General features: G+C 41.0%; 1 protein-coding gene across 15 annotated transcripts in view; it reads right to left on the bottom strand.

The window, feature by feature from the left end:
* Window positions 1–24539, bottom strand: part of AKAP13 (A-kinase anchoring protein 13) — a 321113-nt gene that overhangs the window by 129361 nt on the left and 167213 nt on the right. For all 15 annotated transcript variants that reach the window (XR_003132759.3, XM_025438509.3, XM_025438510.3 and 12 more), the window contains 3 exons: window positions 23048–23246; window positions 17238–20328; window positions 13310–13443 (listed from right to left, as the gene is read on the bottom strand). Coding sequence is in view for 14 of the 15 variants with exons in the window: in XM_025438509.3 (XP_025294294.1) it covers window positions 13310–13443; window positions 17238–20328; window positions 23048–23246 (3424 nt within the window). In the remaining variant the exon portion in view is untranslated. The remainder of the gene's footprint in view (window positions 1–13309; window positions 13444–17237; window positions 20329–23047; window positions 23247–24539) is intronic.

The following is a 24539-nucleotide window of genomic DNA, read 5'->3' as shown; positions in this document are numbered from 1 at the left end:
ACAAACTGAGCGAAATCAAGAGTCGGACATTCAACTGACTCAGCCACCCAGGCGCCCCTAGACATCATATTCTTAAAAGGGCATGCATTATCTTGTTTTTGTTTGTTTAACCTGTCCTCCTGCCCAGAGAGCCCTGCCAAGAAACAGACACATGGCAGTAGAAGTCTTCATCAAGAATACAAAACAAGGATTAGTAAACTTGGCATCAGTAAACACTAAAGAGCTTGCTAACTCCTTCCTCCTCCTGGGACAGCTAAAACGACATGCATGTGCAAATATGAGATTAAAACCAAAGTGAAGAGGTAGAGATACATTTTAACTATGGCACTATGCAGCAGATGTCAATCATCCGCATTCACAACTGTCCAGCATCTCTTAAGAACCTCCTCTGGCTTCACAGAGGCCTACGGGACTGTGGAGGTGGGGTGGACTGGGCCCTGACAATGACAAGCTCTTTCCCAAAGCCCAAATGACACACCCTTTGACTTGAAATGCAAACCTAAGAGTGCGGTCCACATTATATTCTGTGCCAGTTTTGAAATACTTCTTCTCACGTCTTGCAGGTATTCCTTTTAATGGATTCAGCTGCAACAGCAATTGCATTAAACTTTTATGTCAAGAAAACCAGGATTTAAGTCCTTTCCCTAACTCAAGGAGGAAAGAACAGTCTCAGACAAGGAGAAGAACAATCCTTTGACTTTGATGTGAAGCAGATACAGCACCAGGTTTCAGCACTAATGAGGGAGAAGGGCCAGAGCTCTATTTTTCTCCTTTAGATCATCCCATTAGGGAAACCTAATGACTCCTAGGAAGGAACATAGCCTATTGTGTTGTGTATGGTGGAGATAGGGACAGGAACTGTTCCATGGCAAGCAATCATGACACATACATCACTTTCTGGAACTGGAATGAAAAGACTGACTCCCTATTTTAAGGCCAGCAATGCTGTCAACAGGGGAAAATCCCTTGAGTGAAACATTTCAGCAGTATTCCACTTAATGCCACCAAGAGTGAACAGTAGGAGGGACACTGGTGCAGACAGGCCTCAACAATGGATAATTTCTTCTCAGAGTTCCCATGACCCAGGTGTCAACTCCTGCTGCATTACTTCATCTTTCCCAACAGAGCTTCTTGTGGGATGGGATATCTCTTACTCATTTTGCCCATCACAGCATCCTGAGTTGTTATTACAACGTTCAGTACACAAAACAGTAATAAGTCTGCAAATTAAAAGCTCAATTTAGTTTTGAAAATGCAAAGCAGTAAGCAGGAAAGGACTACATTCTAACAGCATAATTTATTGTTGGAATGTTATAAACGTTTAAAGTAAGGAAATCATGCATGGATGTGTATGTCTGTGTGTGTGTGTGTGTGTGTGTGTGTGTTTTCTCCATGCTTTCCTGCTGACATGCCTGTCTGTGGCTTCCCACAGTCCCTGGCCTCATAGGGGTGGAATGAGAGGAAAAACTCCTGAGCCTTTTAGAATGAATGTCCTGCTGCCCACAAAACGGAGATTACACACTACACAGGCTTCAGTGCTTCCTTTCACTCACTGGCCTCCAGATTGGTCCAAGCCCTGGTTTCAATCTCAAGAGACCTATAGCTGAGGTGGTACCACTCTTCTTCTCTTGCCATCTCTGCCATTAGCACAGCATGATAGGGAGAGACCCAGTCCTGACCCAGTCTGTCCCCAGGACCCCTCCACATAAAAAGAGCTTTGCTTGTAGATGATTTAATGGGGAAAATGAATATGATAGAATTTTTGGTGGCAAAATAATGAGGAAGGATGGCAAAGAAAGAAATTGATGATGTCAGAAATAAAACAGACCACAAGCACATGTTCCATAAGTTATTATTTCCACATAAATAGAGAGAAGAAGGCCATTGGACAGGGGATCCTACAATTCCGCATTTTTCAGAGTTTCCAGGGCTACTGGGAGGTGGCCCCAGTGAAGGACATGGCAAGCACCAAATTCCTCCTTTTTCATATCATTCTCCTGTGGGATTGCCAGAAAACATCATCAAACTAACTGGATTCCTGAGTGACTCACGTGGGCTCATTTGGAAGTAAAGGCCCCCTGCCTTGGTAGGCAACAGTCTTTTTATTACATTAAAGGGAAGCTAACCCAGAATATATAGATTTTATAAAGATGCCATGCTCTAGAAAGGAGAAGGCAACAAGAAAGTAGGATGCTCTAATTCATCCAGGTTGCGCTACTTTGTGACCCACATGAGGTCCAGTCGCAAGCACCCTGGAACCTACAGAAGACAGCAGTGGGCCAAAGGAAGTGCTCCAGAGCCCCCCTCCCCAGGCAGCAGGGGCACACAGCTTGTCGGCCACAACATAGGATTTGAGGCACAGATTTCAGCTGTGCCCTTCTACGTATTCTCTCAATATAAGGGGAAGAACAGGACTTAATGATAGTAGAGTGTCATCAAGCTGCTATGTAAGGGATGTCCACAGCAGAGGAAACACAGGCCTAGGAATCAGCAGAAACAGGAGAGGTTCCCAGGGTGCTACAGCTTCCGCTGTGACACTGAGGAGCTCACTGCAGTGACAGAGCTGAACTCTGAGGCAAGGTGGGCAAGGGCGAGAGGCTGGACCACCACAAGCCTGACCCCAGGGTTCAAGATCCTAGGCCTGGCTCTGACACTAATCAGCAAACAATGGCAGACACTGAGTGCTCTAGGCTCAAAATCCCTCCTTGCAAATTAAAGAGTACTGACTGCATGATAGAGATGAGAGTTCCTCCCTACACTATGATTCTATGATGAGAACAACCAAGTACATTTTTCTAGTGATTCAGCCTCCTTAAAAAAGATTCCAAGCAACAGAATAATTCATAGTTTTCCACTATATCCCCCTTTCCAATTTTTTTTCCTGCCTGAAGGAAGGAGTTGAACAAAAATTTCCCAGATGCTATGCAGCTTGCAAGATAGCTCATGTGCAATGCAGCAAAAGAATCACACACATATGCATGGGTACATATCTGTAATAAATGAAAGGTCGAAGTCAAATTTAAACATCCAAACATTTTTCACAGTGTCCACTTTGAGAAGCTATACATTTATTCCAATTATTCCTATTTGTTCAAATACTTTCAGAAATCACTCTCTTCAACTACTTTCAAGAGAAATCCAAGAACCACACATGAAAAATGTTTCCTTATTATATCTCAGTTCAACACCAGAAGTAGGTTTTCAAAACTTAATGTTAAATATAGGTCAACTACAGATAATGAAGATCAACATAATAAATATTCTGGCTTACCCTGACTTCTGAGTGAGGCTTAAATTCAGGATATTTTAAATATGCTCATCTGAATGTCACCATTAACCAACTTCCTCTGGAAGACTACATATGTGGCACTGAGGTAATAACGTAAGACCACATCACAACAATCCTCTAGGTCCACAAGCAGTGACAGGGCTTTGGCGGGAGGGGAAGAGGTCCTCGGAAGGGAAGCAAAATGCCTATATCACTGCATGAAATGACATAGGCCAAGGAGGGAAAACACAGATTGATGCTGGTTGAATGGAAATATTTACACAAAGGTACCACTCTCTTTAATTTCAATACAGTTCACATACTACCAAATATTTCTGTTTCTCATACTTGGTAGACATTACTTTTCCGTATCTTAATGGGATTTCTTTAACATGGATTACTGCCAGGTCAGTTACCTTGCAAATTAGGGCATTTCTGGCAATTCTTAGGCAATTCTATGATCTTCCAAGGGCCAACTACATAGTGAAAGCAAACAGAATTGGCTGTTTAAAGGCTGGAAAGCACATCAAAGGCTCTCTCAATCTATCCTTATTCTTCCCAATGAATATTTATACCACATGTGCTACAATGTGGTTATTACCAAGGAAATTTACTACATTTCACACAAACACTTCTTAAGAAGTCATTCCTCAGGGCACCTGGGTGGCTTAGTTGGTTAAGTGTCCAACTCTTAGCTCAGCTCAGGTCTGAATCTCAAGGCTGTGAGTTCAAGCCCCTCAGTAGGCTCCACACTGGGTGTGGAACCTACTTGAAAAAAAGTCATTTCTCTGTGAATCCTCAAAGCACATTAATGGTTCCTATGCTATGTCTCCCATACTGCATTCACATATTGTAATTACGTCTGTGCACGTGTGCTTTACTTAAATAAATCAGAAGATAGGATAATATTTAACTTTAAAAAAATTATCTAGCTACTCGACTGTAATACCCTGAATGGGAAGGCATTCCTTTAATGTTTACTAAATGAACAAAATCATGAACAAAATGTTTACTAAATGAACAAAATCAAAGCCACAAGCTAGATCTCAAAACTGAGCAGCCTGAAAAGATCAGAAATATCTGAAACCAGAAATCCTGAAACCTTTTCTGGATAAGGTCAACAAGTCCAAATACAGGATACACCTTAACTCTTGACAGTGGCCAACCAGAGCAAGGCATCACTAGGCATCCTCATAACATACAGAATCAAAACATAGTATGTGAAATCTGTGACTTCCCCAGTAATGTGTATCCCTGCGGAGGACCTGGGCCTTTCTTCACAAACCAAATGACATTTTTCTCTTAGTTTTTTTTCCTACTATAAGTTTCCTCTTTTAAGAGGCAAAAATAAGCAGCCACAAGGTCATGTTTACATCAGTAAGCTGAACACATAACTTAGGATCAGAAGCAACATATATATATTTTCTTTCTTTCTCTAAGTAGGCTCCATACCCAGCATGAAGCCTAATGTGGGGCCTGAATTTCACAACCCTAAGATTGAGACCTAAGCTGAGATGAAGAGTCAGATGCTTAACCAACTGAGCCACCCAGATGCCCCAACACAGTATTTTTCTAAGATAGCACCTGGTGGTGGCCCTTTCAATTCTACCAGTAGAAAGAGTGGGTATGGCCAAGCCCATGTTTCTGACAGCATGCACTGTCTTCACTCTCACAAAAGATGATCAGCTTTCAAAATGAAACCTGGAGGGGGCACACCTGGGTGGCTCAGTGGTTGAGCATCTGCCTTCAGCTCAGGTCGTGATCCTGGGATCAAGTTCTGTATCGGGCTCCCTGCAGGCAGCCTACTTCTCCCTCTGCCTATGTCTCTGCCTCTCTGTGTCTGATGAATAAATAAGTAAAATCTTGAAAGGGGGGGGAAAAAAAAAGAAACCTGGTCTATTTTTAACTCTTTGAGGAACCTCCACACAGTTTTCCAGAGTGGCTGCACCAGTTCACATTCCCACCAACAGTGTAAGAGGGTTCCCTTTTCTCCGCATCCTCTCCAACATTTGTTGTTTCCTGCCTTGTTAATTTGCCCCATTCTCACTGGCGTGAGGTGGTATCTCATTGTGGTTTTGATTTGTATTTCCCTGATGGCAAGTGATGCAGAGCATTTTCTCATGTGCGTGTTGGCCATGTCTATGTCTTCCTCTGTGAGATTTCTGTTCATGTCTTTTGTCCATTTCATGATTGGATTGTTTGTTTCTTTGGTGTTGAATTTAATAAGTTCTTTATAGATCTTGGAAACTAGCCCTTTATCTGATATGTCATTTGCAAATATCTTCTCGCATTCTGTAGGTTGTCTTTTAGTTTTGTTGACTGTATCCTTTGCTGTGCAAAAGCTTCTTATCTTGATGAAGTCCCAACAGTTCATTTTTGCTTTTGTTTCTTTTGCCTTCGTGGATGTATCTTGCAAGAAGTTACTGTGGCCGAGTTCAAAAAGGGTGTTGCCTGTGTTCTTCTCTAGGATTTTGATGGAATCTTGTCTCACATTTAGATCTTTCATCCATTTTGAGTTTATCTTTGTGTATGGTGAAAGAGAGTGGTCTAGTTTCATTCTTCTGCATGTGGATGTCCAATTTTCCCAGCACCATTTATTGAAGAGACTGTCTTTCTTCCAATGGATAGTCTTTCCTCCTTTATCGAATATTAGTTGACCATAAAGTTCAGGGTCCACTTCTGGGTTCTCTATCCTGCCCTACGACCCAGCAATTGCACTGTTGGGGATTTACCCCAAAGATACAAATGCAATGAAACACCGGGACACCTGCACCCCGATGTTTATAGCAGCAATGGCCACAATAGCCAAACTGTGGAAGGAGCCTCGGTGTGCATCGAAAGATGAGTGGATAAAGAAGATGTGGTTTATGTATACAATGGAATATTACTCAGCTATTAGAAATGACAAATACCCACCATTTGCTTCAACGTGGATGGAACTGGAGGGTATTGTGCTGAGTGAAGTCAGTCAGTTGGAGAAGGACAAACATTATATGCTCTCATTCATGTGGGGAATATAAATAATAGTGAAAGGGAATATAAGGGAAGGGAGAAGAAATGTGTGGGAAATATCAGAATGGGAGACAGAACGTAAAGACTGCTAACTCTGGGAAACGAACTAGGGGTGGTAGAAGGGGAGGAGGGCGGGGGGTGGGAGTGAATGGGTGACGGGCACTGGGGTTTATTCTGTATGTTGGTAAATTGAACACCAATAAAAAATAAATTAAAAAAAAAGATATGTTTATTTACAAAAAAAAAAAAAAAAGAAAAGAAAAGAAACCTGGAAAACCATGTGAGGAAAACCCTATAAAAATAACACCATTCTTTAGAAACTTCCCTTCCTCCAGGGTGTGCACAAGAACCTGGAGAGAAGACTGTATCATCTATCTCACTGAAAGATACCTATGTTTCTCTCTACTTTAACATTTACTATTGTGTACCTTATTTACTGGTTTGATAAGAGTCTCTTCCCATGGGCATAGGAGTCTCTGAATGCAGGCTGCCTGTTTTCACTTTAGCAAACCTAAGGCCTAGCACAGAGTTCAGTAAGCAGGTGCTGAAACAAGTATAGAATAAGTTAGTGCACTCCCGTCCCATCAACAGCATGTAGCATGATAACTTGCCATGATGACCTGCAAGAATCAGTCATCTTAACCATCACCTATTTAAAATCATTCATCCACAGTCTTAAGCATGGGTCTGATAATTCTTATTTTAACAAGGGATCAGAATTACACCTACCGCTTATAAGATGCCTATCACATGCTAGCCACTATATGAACTCTAGTTCGTACAAACAATTCTTGAAGATAACATCATTATCCCACATTTGCAGGTAAGGGAACTGAACCTCTAAACAAATGGATCAAGTGGAAGAACTGGGACTAAGACTTTGCTTTAATTGACTCCATAAACTTTCCATTATGCTTGGCTACCATCCTTGACTGTCAAAATAATGAGATAAGAATGAACAAAAATGAAATGAGTAGTGTAAGAAATGGTTCAACAAAATGATAGGAATCAGATTTGCTTGTTTTGTCCCAACAGAAGACTTAAAAAAAAAAAAAAAAAGTACATGCCCTCCTTTCAAAATGTACATATAACTTATGATTAAGCCAGTTCTGTGAGGGGAAAAAAAGGTCAATTATTAATACAATTTAAGACTACAGAGCAACAGATTTTGGGAACTGTTCAAAAAGAAAGTGATTAGTTAAGAATCTGGCCATTAACTAGTATGATTTAAAAAAAAATCCCTCATATAATCTGACACGAAATTGTCAAATCACTATGTTGTATACCTGAAACTCATATAACATCATGTGTCAACTACAATTAAAGTCCCTCATGATTCTCCTTTTGGTCCAACACCTAAGATACACACCCCAACATTTGACCAACTTATCCAAAATTAAGAGCTGGAAGAAACTTCAGAGTTTCTTAGGGAAGCATTATAACAAAGGAGAAAACAGGCCAGAGAAATTAGCTTGCTCAAGGTCACTTAAAAATCTTTAGTCAGATCATTAAATTATACCTTTATACTAAGGTTATACCTTTCCCAAACTTCTGACTTTACAGCCTGAACCTGTGGTTCTTCGAGGCACTTCTCTTTGGCAACTATCTAGTCTAGAAGACCATTTGCAGAATTTCCTGAAAATATTCCATTTCAGAGGAGACTCAGAGAAAGAATATCTCCAAAAAATGTGTATGAAAAAGCTGAGGAGTAAGTTTTCCTGTGGTTGAAGCTGGCTCTAATGCCAGACCCCAAAGGGATAATTAGGGGGACCTGGCTCTCTTAAATGACAAATACATGCAGAGAAGACTTATTGGCGTCTCATAAAGAGGCCAATTTGCCCTTCCCAAGGTGACATGCCACAAAACTACATATGTAAATATGATAGCAGAGACATCATTAAAAGGACCTTTCCTGAAACTGAAAACTTAAATAAGAGGGTAGAGTGTATACGTCATTTTGTGTATCAGTGTTAAGGCTTTCTAGCTGGTTTAAACAGCCTGAGAGCTGCCGTATTTTCCTGCTGCATCTGAGCACGAAGGCTGTGACTAGCCACACAAAAGCTTTTAACCAGACTCCTGGACTAGAGAGTGGCAATGCAAGCTCGCCCTCTTGAGACAAGAGCAAGAAAACACCATGTTCAATTAAACTAAGAGCATTCAAGAAAACTTTAACCAGAAATAGTCCAATACTACCCTTTCCACAACACTGAACAAATATTAATATTGTTTTAAAAATAATTAAGAATGGAAATTCACTTAATGTGATGTTTTTCTGTGCAGTTATTTAAAAAGGGAGAATGGTTCTGATTTAAATTGCTTTCTTGATTGGGGGCCATTTGTTAAAGTCTGTGTTACAGACTTTCCCAGTAACCTAATACTCAACATATGGGATTTTATAGTTGTGCTTGAGCATATTTATGTTTGAGTGCTTGGCCATTAGGACCATACGTATCCTGACAAGACATACTGGCCTGCTGAATTAACTGTTCCAAATGGCTAATAAGCTTATGCAATGAGCATTTGGAAAAGGAATTATTACAGAGATACCTCAATGAACAGACACCCCAAGGAAGCAAGTTCCTTCCTAAAGAACCTGGCCACATACTGAAGAGTAAAGAATCCTACAAGACATAGAGTATGCTGGTTTGCAGCCCTGGAACAGGAGAGCAGTAGTCAGATTTCTTTCTTGATCGCCATGGAGCATATTCTCAAAGAGATTGGTCCCAAAAGGCTTTCTATTCTGCACTTATCCAATGTCATCTCTATACCTAGTCATATCATTCTTTAGGAAATAAAAGGCAGGTCTGGAAAATCTTAGTAATTTCTGCACCACAAGCCAAGTCTTTGAACAAACACTGTCTTGGTGATATTTAGCTGCAGCCAACAGACCATAAGAACATGAAACTTACCTAGATGAATCACTTATGTCCTAAAAATGGCCAAAGAAATCTCTCCAACCATCACTGAAAACAGTAGTATAATGTAATGGTTTTAGAATCTTAGCATATGTAAGCATCATTCCAGAGCAGAATGCAAAAAACCATCCAGATGAATTAGATTCCTGAAAAGTGTAACCTCCTACTTTGACTTTTCTGGAACCACAGTACAGCAGAAACACTGCTAACATAGAAGTGAGGTCCTAGTCTAGCTTACTGAGTTAATCAGTTGTGAGGTAAGTCAAGTCACTTAACCATCCTGAAAACGTCTTCTCCTATAAAGTACAAATGTTGAGAATCCAGACAATCTTTAAAATCCATTCAAATTCTAAAGGTCTCAGAGGTACAACAAGTTCGGGTCTCTCAACTCAAATGAATGTCTGATGCTCTTCCTGATGCTTTTATAACAACAACTGAGAACAGAAACTGAGTCTTGATTGTTTTACGACCCACCATTATGCCACTGGTTACTTAAATAAATGAAAAGGACACTGGAATCTGAAGTTATGAAACTAATTAATAATAATAATGCTAAATTGTACTTTCTGTGTGCCCGGCTCAGTTCTAAGTCCTTGATATATATTAACTCACTGAGTGGGAAAAGAGAAGGCAACAAATGGTAATCTGAAAACCTTGAAATCTGTAACGTAACAGGGGATTAATGCTGAATATTAAATTGTGACTAGTACTAAAGTTTTGGCAATACTTAATAATGAACTACATGATAAAATGCTGATAAAATTACGAGTAATAGGATAAAGGCCATGGTACATGTAAGGGAACTTGGCCTCCTAAATTCTGACAATTTTCAACCCAGTAAAGAAGTATCTTAGGACCATCTATTGTCTACTGAGAAACCTGAAGCATTTAACACATACCTGTGTTTCTCCCGAGAATATAAGCAAGCTTTCATCTTGATATTAATTCCTTTATGAATTATGAATGCTTAAAATAAGCATTAACTGACCTCTAAAATAAGGCTCTGTGTATAGCACAATGGTCAAACAGATAAAGGAATGCAAAATTCCTTAAATACTTGGTAGCCTCACACTCAGCAGAGGGGCTCTATGCATTTTGACACTTAGGTGCTTAGAGAAGGTGACAAAACAGGAAGATTCCTAGAAGAACTCAGAATGGATTCTTCATTTACATTCACTAGAAAATTGCCATAAATGTACCACCGTCCCAGGTTGTCAAGACAGTAACATAAGATACACTTCTTTCTTAAAACTGGAAGAGGATGATTCAGTGAAACAGTAATTCAATGAAGCAATGATTGGCCTATTCCCAAAATCAACACACAGACTAGGCATGTGTCAGAAAGATAGGATTAAATAATATTAAACTAATGCCACTCCACCCTGCACTACAATTGCAAGCTCACTCTTTCTGGGTGAAAAGTAACCCTTTTCAAACTGCAAACATACAGCCCAGGGGATTGAGGCTAGAAGATAAAGAAATAAGGAAGCCACACTCCAGAGGGACTAAGTCAAAAAGCTAATTCAGGAGACCCAGAACTGAACTCACCACTTTCCAATGTGCAGTCTAATACCAGAGTTTCTACCACAAAACAAAACAAGATGGAAAAGAAAAATCAGTGTACTTGCTTTCTCTTTCTTTTCATCCATTGGTGCACAAGCATTCTCTAGGCCAGGGGCCCACCACCTGGTTTTGTATAGCCCATGAAGAATCCCAAGAGTAGGTTTTGTATTTTTAAGTGATCAACAAAAAAAAAAAAATATTCAAAAAGGAGTATTTCATGACCCACACATTATGTGACATTCAAATTTTAGGGTCTATAAATAAAGTACCAACACAGTGAATACAGTATATGAAGACTTAAATGTGGGATAATGGAAAGGGAATGAATGTGCGCTCACACTTTATCCTTTCAATTCACAGCAACAGGGTAAGTGCTGCCGAAGAGGAAGTGGTCAGATGTCACATCAGTACAACAATGCTGTGAGCACCAACAGCTCCACTTCCTAGACCTGAAGATCGATGAACACAGGTTTTCTCCAACTCTATGAAGTGGAGGGAAACACAGCAACAGACACCTTAGGCCACCCTTCAGGAGCCCTGTTCACAGAGCCTGGGACAGTCAGCAAGGATGCATCCCACTGTGTAGTCAAGCTGCTCACTCTCATTCTGGCTGGGTCTGACCTTGGGCTAGTCACAGCACTCTCTGAGGGTCTAATCCTTTTAACCTGGAAAAATGAAACATGCTGACCAACTAGAGGAGCATTTCCTCTCTCTTTCTCAACTCCTCTAAAATCAGAGGGAAAATGAGAAGAGAAAAAAAAATGAAGGAGCAATTTTTAAAAAAATATGGAAGTAATGCTTTTTCTTCTTTCTGACAGACAAGAAAAAATTAGGATAGCGGTAACCCTCATGGGAAAGAAAGCAAAGGGTCTCTGGCCAAGCAGCAGACGGTCTTCAGGGACAGTAATCGCTACTACCATTAAGATGGAAGACTAAGAAACAGGCATTTGAATTCAAGGATGTGAGTTTGTTCCTTCCCTTTGTGAGGGGCTTCTGGAAACAAAGAATACACATGTACCCGTGCAGGGTGTGTTCTTTTTTCTTTCCTCAGAGACAAGAGCAACATTTGTCTGAATACTGCCTGGTATACAAGCAGCCGCCCAGGCATTAGTCATGAACATTATCTGTAATGAGGAACGGGTTACAACAGTCCACACCTCCCTACCACTGTACTCCAATAAAATGAAGCTTGTTTATCACAGTTCATACACTTGAAACAGTTTGGGAGGGTACAGTTCTGTTTACCTACTGGGCTAACTCTATGAAAAGAGTTTGGAGGCTAGCATGTAGCCCTCCAAAGAGCAAAAACAGGGCCCTGTCAAGTCTAGGCAAAGAAGATTGACTTTTTGAGGCAAAATATGATTTAGTCTTATAACTTGATTTTCATCTTCCAAAGTTTTTTTTTTTTCCCTTAACCAGCAGGGACTCTTAAGCCTAGAGCAATGTTTCACTCAACAAGTTTGTTACCTTAAGTTAACAGCTTTAAACAAAGAGAAAAAAGGAACCTCAAGAACCTGAAAAACATTTTTAAAAACTTACTGAATATCAAATATAGAATTAACAGTGACCCAGCAAATCCACTACTGGGTATATGAAAACAGAGGTCCACACAAACTTGTACACAAAGGTTCCTAAGCAGTATTATTCATAACAGCAAGAGTAGAAACAAGGAGATCAAATGTGGTGCATTCATACAATGGAGTATTACTTAGCAATGAAAAGAAACAAAATATTAATCAACATTACAACACAGTTCGACCTGGAAACAGAAAGCTAGGTCAGAGAAGGTAGTCCTGAAATCCTACATGTGGTGAAGTTCCAGAAAGGGCAGAAGCCAGAGACAGTAGGCGATCAGGGACATCCAGGAGCTGGGCAGTGGGGAAGGAGGGGCTGCTAATGCATATGAGATTTCTTTCTGGGGAGATGACAATGTTCTGAGATCAAACAGTGGTGACCACTGCGCAGCTCTGAAATCAATGGACGAGGACAATTTCACCGTGCACTTTTATAAGCAGATTTTATAATGGATGAATTCTAACTCAATAAAGCTGTTATGAAAAAAAATAGTGAACCAGTTTTGGTCACAAAAAATGACATGCTATGTAGTTAAGACAGCTAGTCGTAAACTCTAAGGTAAAAATCTCATTGGTGCTACCCGTTTCCATATTAATAAACAACAGTCAGGTTAAGGCTACCAGATCCCTTTTTTGTGGTAACTCTCATTTTGTGACACATTAATAAACATGAGGACAAACTAAAGTCTAGCGCTTACATGGAAAATCTTTTTCATTATAATCTTTAAGGGACCCATGTAGAAGGACCTGTTCCAAAACTATGCTGGGTGGCATGCAAGTTATGTGTGAAAGCTGAACACCAAAACAGGGGCCCCTTCACATACAATGAGACAAGAGAAAAGGGAGAGCATACTACTGTTGGAAAAAAAAAAAAAAAAGGTACCCCAAACAAACAGAAAAACCCACAAGGCTGTAAATCAGACACAAGAGACCAGGCTAAACACATTTTGTGTATATACAGACTCAACACCACTTACCGCCTGGGTCATCAGGCCTTGCTTCATATCAGGTGGGGTGGCTGTGTCTTTGACAGCCACCTCTGTAGAAGCCGAGCTCACCCCGATATTACTCAGAAAATCCACTTCATCTGCAGCTTTCAAGTCTGGCATATCTGAAGAGAACAAGGGGGTTACAAAGTGCATTTAAAAAATCAATTCCTGTGCCTTACTATTTACACTTGTCCAGGCTTCACGTGTTTTGTTTGCTTTTGCATTAAATGGGAAAGTATTCATTTGGAGCTGTTGTCATTTTGGGCCCCGTGCTGAGCTATTCCTTTATCACAAGGTCTGCGTGGTTTTCCCCTGGCCTCTGTAGCTAAGCGGACATGCAATTCAATGTCTAATGAACTTCCATTTTCACTACTGAGTTTTCATGACACATCTGTGACTGTGGTGCTGACTGCATATGGAAAAGTAAATTCACAAGCTTTAAGGAAACACATTAATAGCTGGAACTAGGTAGTCCATCTTGATCATCATCAAAGCCAGAGATGTTTGTATCTGCATAGGACAAAGAGGAAATCTCTGTTGAGAATGAGATAAAGCTTTTAAGAAGAGTCTGACTTTTTTTTTTTTATAAACACACTACACATTCTCATCTATCCATTGCTGCAACAGATAAGAGTGAAGTATTCTAATGAATTATATTTTTTATATTTTAATTTTTATTTCTTCCCCCTCCAGAACATAATCACAAACAAGGAATTCTTTCTTTTTTTCTTTAAAAATTTTTTTTAAGTAATCTCTACACTGAACATGAGGCCCAAACTTAGAACCTTGAGACCAAGACTCATACCTACTGACTGAGCTGGCCAAACACCCCAAGGAATTTCTTTTCTTTGAGGAAATGTTTTCATACATTTTCTTGAGAATTATACTCAACCAGACCAAACAGTAGTGGTTTTTGTTACCTGACCACCATATGGTCAAGCAAATATAGGAAGGAAGTGGTAACATGATGTCTGAGGCAAATTTAGGCTTTGACATTTTTTTAAAAGGGGGCTTATGATTGAACATTTAAAATTCACCTTGATAATACAAATAAAAATAGAACTATCATCTCAATTTTGTGTGGAAATTTTTCTGTGGCTGGTTTTAATCTGTCCATGTCACTATTTTGGCAGAAAAAAAATGTTCCAGACACCAAAGGGCAGAGAAGTTTCTTTCACCAAAGAATCTCTATTAAGATTTTATTTTAAGACCACAATGTGACATGCCCAAAGGTCTACTTCAGATTTAGGAAAGTTACATTCCTACAGATAAGCATTTATAAATTCTTTTTTTTTTTTTTTTTTTGCTCAAATTAGAATTATACAATCTTACTAACAATTAAAAGTGGGCAAGTTTCCTTGACCAAAGAACCAAAATCTTACACTTCATAAAATGTAAATAAAGTTAAAACAAACAAAAACAAAAAAACCCCTAAGCAATCACCTCAGAAGTATTCACTGATCAAAAAACATCTTTAAGAATAATTTTTATGGTGTTGGACGACTTTTATTTTATTTATTTGGGGATGTGATTTTTGGCACAACTTTATTATCCTATACCCAGCAAGTGAAAATATGTATCTTGGCAAGCAGAAACCAATCACAACCATAAACAGTGATTACTGAGACACAAAGGGCGCTGGCAACCTCTGTAGGCCTGGCCTGACTCAGTTCTGGACAACTAACTTTCCAAACCACCTGATCAATGCTCTGGATGAGCGAAGGGCCACATCCCCTCCTTCTAATTAGCAGTTTTGTGTTTTCTCATCTTAATTTCTATTTGGCTTTTTCTGCAGTAGCATGCACACAGAAGCCAGTGGTTCCTTCCCAAAGGTTAAACTGATCTCTCTTCACTTACATAAAACAGTTCGATTAAATCCATGAACGGAATGTAAACTTCCCAGAAATTACCCCTTGGCTGAGATCATACTCAGGTGGTTTTTCTCTAGGGCAATGTGACCAGGGACTTTCCCCAATGCTGGCTTTTTTTTTTTTTTTTTTTTTTTTTTTTTCTGAAGAAAGACCTATCTATTGGTCACTGGCTACTTCTCTCTGTAACATAAGATCATGAGCACTGAACACATATGACTCCTCTTGGTAGCAGAACAAGTAACTCGTCCACACATATCAATCAACCCTAAATCCAGAGATACTGTTGAAACTTCATACGACTCATTTTCCTTCCTAAAATCTTAAAAATCGCTTTTTAGTATCTATACCCTATCTACATACTACTAAAAATCAAAGTCAGAAATTCTCCCTGGTTTCTACCTCTTCTCTCTGGGTATTAGAGACCCAAACTTCACATAATCTGTACTTTCTTGGGTTAAATTCGGACTACTGAGCCAGAAAGACAAATAATTCCAGCCTATGTGGCCAAAGACGCAGCACCCAAATGAAAAGAACATAGCCAGGCATCAGCTTACAGCCACTCCCATTCTTCTGAAATGTCAACCTGCCAGGGCCCCCAAAATAGACTTGTTGTTGTATCTTGTTTTAAAAATTAGAGACCTTTTCATTTAAATCCTGAGATAGTGGCTAACAAATTTCTATCACTAACAATCAAAAACATGCATAAAACTACAACCCTCAAGTCACCAAAAATACTATAATACCTAAGGCTTCTTAAATTCCTTAACTGGAAAAAAAAAAAAAAAAGATCATAAATGGTTAAAAACCCTTTATTGGGGGCGGAGGGAGGACCACTGCATTGAAGTTGCCTAGGAAAAATAGCTCTTTTTCCTAAGCCACTTCTTTCTGGTTCTATTTGTTCATTTCTCTACATGCCCCACCCCCATACTTTTAACATACTACCCCCTTAAGAAGATTTTCAAACACTGGAAAGAACAGCAAAAACAAACAAATATTAAAAACAAATCCAGCGACTTCTTACCTATACAGCCTAGAGGCGAGCATGGAGACTGGTCCTCTGTCTATACCTGGTAACAGGTATGGCATCAAGGTACCAATCAAACCGACCTTTTAAGGACTTCAGGAGTCAAATACCACCTTGGACTCCAGCTTTAGCTTCAACCCTCCCAGAAGAAGTTTTATTCATATAGTTTATTTCTACCGAGTTCCAGCGGTTTTTCTTCGCTCTCTCTCGACAGGGTTCCCCACAGATGGAACTGGCTGCCGTGTGAGCAATCTGCTGGGTGCAGCTGCTTCACCAAGATAAGCAGACACGACGTGTGCCCTGTGACAGCAGCTCAGCGGACTTGGGCGGACATCCTGCATCCTATCCCCTGCACTGCGCACGCTCCTGAATTCTCAGACTGCTGCCCAAAAGCAACAGGCAATGGAACTGGAAGTCGGCTCCATGGGCAGGAAAAGGAGGGTGCGCTCTTTGCGCCCCTCCCCTGTCCCAGCCCCAGCCCTCCCCAACGACCTAATACCACCATTTTGGATTTAGGGCCATCCACGCATAGAAGGACACTTAAACAGCTGTTCCATGAAACCACTCTGACTCTAAATTTGCTCATAAATACAAACAAGGAAAGAAAACTGTTCCAGGCTTGTAAGCAAAACATACTTTTCCAGCACTGCTTTTCACAGTTCTAGAAAAAAGTACTAAGCCATGTGAATAAAAACATCTGCTAAATTCCTTTATCATTGTAAAGCACCTGCAATCTAGACCATTTTCTTGGTTAACCAAATTGCAACAGCTCTGGCCTGGCAGACAAAGCATTTATAGGCTTAATCAATCAAGCCCAGAGTCTACAATACAGGAAGCAAAATCTGTCCAACCCTGAGAGGATGTGCCTCTCCTGACAGTGGTGACAATTAACTTGGCAACTTACCCAGTGAATGAAAGATACTTCTAAACCACAAGACACCTCCTTTTTACCAGCATATCTCAGAGGCTCTTAAGGGAGCTTATCCCTCAAACTGCTACATCTGTATTCTGCTTTGCTTACCTGTTGCTGGCTCAGATCCTTCAGTGGGCAGAACCATCTTCTCTGGCTCCTCCGTTTCAGCCAAATATCCTGCACAGTTACCAGGGGCTTCTTCACAGATACTGCCCATGTGTACAGTCTGCACAGGCAGGAAAGTGCTCACTTGCCCTGTAGAAGCACCCTCTGGCTGCTCAGTCACTGGATCGGACTCTGAAGGACGGGAGAGTGACATGTGACCGATCTCCCGCCCAGTGATCAGTGCTCCTGAGAACCTGACTTGATCTAGAACAGCCTCCACTATGCGACACGCAGTCTCTTCGATGGAGTCGGCTCCCTTGGGCAGAGGCACAGCACAAGGTAAAAGGGGAGTGCCCCTTGCCCTGCCCAGGGCCTGGTCACCACTACTTGAGAGTCCAGTCTCTGTGGGAAGCTCTTTGGCAAGAGGCTGCTCCAAGATGTGATGTGCTTCAGGATCCACCTGTGCCTTCCCGGAGTTGGCTAAGCCACAGTTGTTGTCTCGTTCCTTCCCCCTAAGGGGTACCATCTCTGGAGCTGCGGCACCCTGTAGGTCAGTCACACCTTCATCTGCTAAAGCTCCTGGCAAACCCAGGATCATATTCTTCTCCTGGCTCAAGACTTCTGGAATTGGGAGATCTTGGGCATTATGTAATATAGCCTTTCTTCTGGCCCCCGCATTACCTTGTAAAGCATTAACCACGGCAACATCTAACTGCACATTTCCACTCACCTCATGAGCAGTGTTTTTACCTTGGGATTCAGGGTTTTGCACTCCAACATCCAGAGCAAAAGATCCATTGCGAGAAAGAGCCTCAGACCCATCTGGCAACAGATCTGGCAACAGAGCAGAGCTGCTCTGCTCTGCACCCAAAGCTTCCTGGCTTGGGTCTGCAGCCAGACTTGCTCCCAGTGGCACCAGGCTCTGTGCAGCCCCACCTTCAGTCAGCAGCGAGACTGGTGGGGCCACTTCCTTGTTATGCTCCGTTTCTGCATTCAGGCAGGCCGAGGGTGTGCCCAATGAATTACCGCGCTCAAGTGCTCTCTCCTCAGCACAGGCAGCTGAGCCAGGCTCTCCACAGAATCCCAGTGCCTCCTGTCCAGGAGGTGGTGTTCTCTGCTCTTCCTGAAATGTTCCTGAGGAATGAGTGTCTTCCTTGAGAAAGGAACAAGCTGCTGCTTTATCCCTGCCATCTTGTCCCTGAGCTTTGGAGCTTTCTGGAACCACCAGATTTTTTCCTTCTTCAGTCAAAATGGAATCTGAGGCCATAATGGCCTTACCTGCACATAACAGAGAAGAGTCAGCAGCCCCCTTGATGTCCAGAACTTCAGGGGCTGCTGAGAGGCAGACACTCCCATGTTCCCCACCAAGTCCCATGGGACTTGTATTCCCCATGCTGGGCTGAAGCTGGACAGCAAGGGAGGGTGTGGATAGGCCTGTGGCACCGTCTTCTAATGGCTGTTTATCAGGATCATTTGAATCTCTGCCTGGGCCATCTCTACCATCTGCAGCTGTATGTAGTTCAGGAGTTGCTATTCCTTTTTCTTTCTGGGAGGGGAAAAGAAAAAGCGCGTCATCTTTGGTTACTGATTCACTGCCTGGACTGCTTGCCAGAGAAAAAGTCTTGTCTGATGTCACTGCTTGGTCTGGTACCAGTTCTTTCTTGGCTTTGGGGACAACTGCCTGTGGATGCACCTCAAGCATATTTGTTGAAGATGTTCCTAATTTCAAATCTTCTCCCTGGCCTTTTTTATCTGAAACTTCAACAGGACAAAACTCTACCTGTTCCTGGGTATCTCTCATAGGGCCAGGGGTGGCTGCATTAGCCTGTGGACCTTCACAGCAGAGGGTAAGGGGGGGATGCTGTGTGGGGGGTAGTCCTGGAGTGGTGCTTTCAGGCTGGGTAACTATGCCATCACAGTATTCTGCAGCCAGCATACCACTAGAAGTCACTGAGCTCTGCCCACATGCAAAGGCAGCACATGGTGTGCCCCCTCTAGTTGTAGAACAGATGGGTGATCTGCTGGTTTGGCTTTGAATGTGAGATGACTCAGGTTCTGATTTCTGGTTTGGCGCGTCTTTTTGTGGCCCGGGAAACGTTAGATCAGAGGATGATGCTGCCTCACTTGTGCCTGTCAAGGGAGCATAAAGTTCGAGTCCATCTGAAGTCGTGTCTTCTGCAGCAGCTGGAATTACCAGGGAGCTCTGATCCATGGGAGCCCCAGCACTCCCTTCACAACTTCTTGACGCTTCTGTTTCTGCAGTTTTGACAGGGGAGGCTTCTCCATTACTAAATGCAAGCAAAGACTCAGCAGGTTTGTCACCATCCGGGGAACTGGTGGCAGAGACACAGTTTGGAACACTGGCTTTATCTGCAGTCTGACTTGTGACTTTCACATCAGAGGATCCATCTGTGATGATATTAGAGTTTTCCAGCTTTTCCTTTGTACTTTCCCTGACTTCAAGCACATTCTTCTGGATGGCAGCATGTGCATTCACAGGACCACTTTCCATCTCCCCTGGAGTCACTGGGATGCCGGCTGCCAGTTCACATCCAGAGAAATGCTGAGTGGGAGCGGTGGCCGGCTGCATGCCCACATCTCCCTGCAGGACGCTGTCTCCAGTGTCCAGAGACACCTGGTCTGTGGCCAATGCAGAGGATTTTGTTCCAGTTTCTCCATTTCTGATTCCACAGGGTGGAAGGGTTCCCATGCCCTTTCCTCCACAAGCAGGCATGCTCGGACGGTGGCTGCTGGGATCAGACATGGTTCCACAGTCCACAGTAAGCGATGGCTCCGCCTCTTCCCCTTCTTTCTCCACGCCTTTAGTTTCCTTCTTACAGGAACAGTCTGTGTTCTCTTCCTTAGCCACACATGAAAAATCAGAGGAACCTTCAATCTCCCCAACAGTGCTCCCCTGGGCGCATGGAGAGCTCTCAGGGTCCTCAGGAAGAGAAGAGTGCAGCTGGCTGTCCCTGGGATCTGATGTGCAGCAAAGAAACTGGCCATCTGAATCTTGGGCACTGGGCACACTTGAAGGATCCTGTGCTGTCACCATTAAGGGCATAGGATTGTCCATCTGCTTCAGGTTTGTTTTCTAGGAGGAAATGAAAGATATCTGTAAAAACTTCCCATGGGAAAAGATGTCATTGACACCGATAAACAAAACTTCTGCTGCAGAGAACTCACTGCCATTCCAGCCCTCTGAAGATCACATGATAAGCTGACCTAAAGAAAATAAGTACATTTTCTCTTGTTCCTGATATCATTTTCCTCTCTTGTAGCTACATATCCACTGGAATGATAAAATGGTCAAGGATATGCAAGACGGCTATTCCCTAAACTATGAACTTATTTTAGAAAAGTAGATGAAAATCAGGCCTCAAAAATCTTGTTTTACAAAAGCACAGCGCCCATCTTCAGCTAAGAAAGATATTTTTATAGGGTCTTGAGAGGAGTAGAAGTAATTCCATCCCACCTCACGTATACAAGTACCAGGAAATCCCAAGCAGTTTGGTCAATTCTCGCCAATTTCAAGGTGTAGGCAGATGCTCCTGTGCTCTAAATTCTTTTTTTTTTTTTTTAAGATTTTATTTATTTATTCATGAGAGAGAGAGATAGAGAGAGAGAGGCAGAGATATAGGTAGAGGGAGAAGCAGGCTCCATGCAGGGAGCCTGATGTGGGACTCGATCCCGGGTCTCCAGGATCACACCCTGGGCTGAAGGCGGTGCTAAACCGCTGAGCTACCCAGGTTGCCCTGGGCCCTAAATTCTTACTGAGAAGTTACATAGTGTCCCTTAATCCTCCAGACTGGCTCCATTCAATCCAGTTTGCCAGTTTTCACTACAGGTTCATAATTTAAAGAACAGTGGCATGGCAGATATTCTTTTACTTTTCGATAAAAGCAGTTCCTCTGCTGTCTCGTACTGAATATAAAATAAGAACATATCAAACTAATAATATTCAATTCCTGATTATTCTTGGATAAGTACCATGGCTTGAGGATACTATAGGTCATCTCAAAACCACTTTTTGCAACTTTAGAGTATTTCAAACAACAAAAACAGATAAAACCAACTATATGGGAGTGGTTAAAAAAAAAAATCATGGTTGGTCAACCTGATAGCAAATGTCATGCTGATAACTATGAAGACCACAATAAAAGCTGAAGTACAGATTTATGATACCATGTCGAAATAAATAATATAAATAAATAAATAAATAAATAAATAAATAAATAAAACCCAGAGTTATGGACATGTAGAAAAAGGCTTAGGAAAAAAAATGTGAAAAAAAAAAAAAAAAAAACAGCTATAGCTCACCTTCAGGGTGGTCTTGCCTTTCTACCAAGATTTCAGAAATTCTTACAATACTCCTAATTTGTTCAACACATAAAAATTATTTTAAAAACCTTTAGTTTGCTCCTCCCTGTTCTCTGATCTACTGTGATAATTTCACGCATAACTACCGTGCATGGCCCTCATTCACTTACGACCTCAGTGTATCAGTATGGTGAACATTAGACCAGTCCTGTCTATCTACCAGGTCTATCGTAAAAGTTTACCCACACCACTGTAAAATGCGTTGTGTTCAACTAAAGTCTTTCTATTAAGAAAGTACAAGAAAAATGGACTTTCACTAAAAGCTTCTGTGCTATGCTCCTCAGAGTGTTCGTATTTAGCATGTTCCCATCTCCTGAAGATCATGAAAGCAGGTCATTACATTTAACAATGGGTGAACATTATAGAACAAGAGATTTGGGGAAACAAGCCTTGTTTCAGAAGCTCCTAATACACAGATCCTGTCACAGTTTTAAGTTCTCACAGTTTCCTATCAAATATTCTCATATCACACAGCAACTCTGGCACCTGCATGCTCATGTTTTCAACTAGATTATCATTCACCTAGTAAGAAGACCTCCCAAAGAAAATCGGACTTCTTAGCAAGCTGTTCAGAGGGAAATTAAAGGACATCTGTCCTGGAACAAACATGACTGAGAAAGGGAAAGGCAGGTGTATCAGAGGACCCTGCCATGAAGCGTCTTGGCCTGTTGGCCTCAAAAACAATGCCTGCTCCCAAAGAAGCCTCTGGTACCGAGCTGACCCTAGATGACCTTAAATGAAATTATTGTCAAGCTTTTTCCAAATCAAATCAGCTCTGAAATAAACTGGGTGGAAAAATTATCTAAACTTAGCCTTTCAGATGTTATGGCCAAGAGACATGTACCCATATGACGTTTATATTATCCATAATAAATGCAACCAGGGAGTCTGTAATGTTTTTACGTCTGGCAACAACTTTATCTTGAAGGCTTGAGTGGATTATAAAATCTTTATTTTTTTAGTGATCTTTTTACCGTACAACTATCAATTTAAATATAGTAACATTATCATCACTCATTGAAATAGTTGTGAAAAGGCTTTATTTTTAAGTAAATGTGGTCCTGCTCTTAGCAACAATCTCAGAAACTGTTTTGCTCGTTTAGTTTTATAAAGCTAAACAGACAAATTTATAAACAGACCAATTCTCTTTTATGCCAAGAAAATTGAGTTCCAGTTGTTGCATATTTCTGTATCTGCTGTGTGTATATGTATCTTTCATTATTTCAAAACCCTGGCAAAAAAAGAAAGAAAAGAAAGGAAGAAAAGGCTCTCCCAGTCCCCTGTCGCTGTTCTGTATCTATAAGCAGTAACATCTAACGCTGCCGAAACGGCTTTAGGTTTTACAACCTTTGAGGAAATGTTCTAATTATAGGAAGAGTCACTGGGGGGAAAAGAGAGCACAAAAGCCTGAAAATGGACATTTTCTTCCTTACCATTAGCTGCTGCTGGATGTTCATAAGTTTAAAAATATGTCCAGTGCAACTGTTTCCAGGAACTGAGGGTTCATGATGTGATTTGGACTCAGAGGTTAATGTATAGACGTCCAACTCTCGATGATGCCTCACAGAACAGTCTCCATATGGGATTTCATAGGATAAACTGCTCCAGGAGTCTGGTTCCTCAGCATTCTCCCTGCAAGCAAGCAAGCAATCTCTGGTTAGTCTATGGATGTTCAGCTCCCTCCTGGCAGAGAGTTTACCTCTCAGTCTGTAGTAAAATCTCTGACCTCTCTGTTCTGGAGGCTCTGCAGCAGAAATCTGGTTTATACAGTTCCCCAGTGATCCAGGCATATAACTAACTGTTCCATCTGCCTCATAAGAGGTCACAAATGCATTAAATGAGAACTGCAGGATTCCTCCCGAAGAATATTCTTTCGATCAAGATAAAGAGAGGTCTGGGAGCTTAAAATAGTTAATATTACGCTAATAACCAACTAATGAATAAATGTAAGGAGGATGGTCTTAGCCTGGTTTTCAATAGAGGCAAGGCTTATATTAAGCATTTCACTTAAATTGGGTTGCACCACATGCTAACTGCAGTTGATTAAATCAGAAAGAGAAGAATCAATCATTATATCCCATATAAGGGCACTCCAACTTTTGTTAACAACTCTAAAAGCCAACTATATAGACTAAGACTGTGATGCCACATCATATTATACTTGTCAATACAATTGTGAAGAAGCACTTGGTTCTGAGAACTTCAAGTTAAATTTTTTTTAATTTAAAAAATGAACAACCTTGCTCATCATAAACATACTTCATCTATAAGTAAAACCAACAAAGGCACAAGTATGCAAAAAAAAAATTTATGGGACAGGTCTCAAAACATGAAATCTCTTTATGAACCAGTAGGTTGGAAAAGTATTCCCAAGATTCTGGAAGGAGGAAGAAGTTTATATGTTTGAGATCATTATATATTAAAATGAAACAGATAATTGAATGAAAAAAAAACAAGAATTAAGCATGAAGAAGTAACAGACATGCCATACACTGACAAATATGAAAGGGAAACCTTCTTTGCATTGTTTTATTTATTAAATCATACCTGTCTGTCATTAACAACTCACCAGATAGTAACTGGAATTTCAAACTAACCATATGCTATCTATGAGGCCTAGAACTGAGTAATCATGTGCTAGCTGAACAATGAAGGATGCTCCAAAAGTAAACTATTGTAATGTCCATTCTCAAGAGTGACATCCTAGCAGTTAAGGCTTAAAATGAACCTAGCATATGCTATGCTAAGTCATTTATGTACTAACCAAGCTGCTCTACTCTGTGTAAAGTGACCTCAAAAAAAAAAAAAAAAAAGGACTGCTGACTCTTGAGCAAGGTGAGTTTCAACTGCATGGGTCCATTTACACACAGATATTTTTTTTTTTCCTCTCATAAATACAGTATAGTTCTGTAAAGGTATTTTTTC

Source organism: Canis lupus, chromosome 3, assembly GCF_003254725.2.
Source record: "Canis lupus dingo isolate Sandy chromosome 3, ASM325472v2, whole genome shotgun sequence".
NCBI classification, from domain to species: Eukaryota; Metazoa; Chordata; class Mammalia; order Carnivora; family Canidae; genus Canis; species Canis lupus.
The sequence above is the reverse complement of the archived record's forward strand: the minus strand, read 5'-3'. Positions and strand labels throughout refer to the sequence as shown.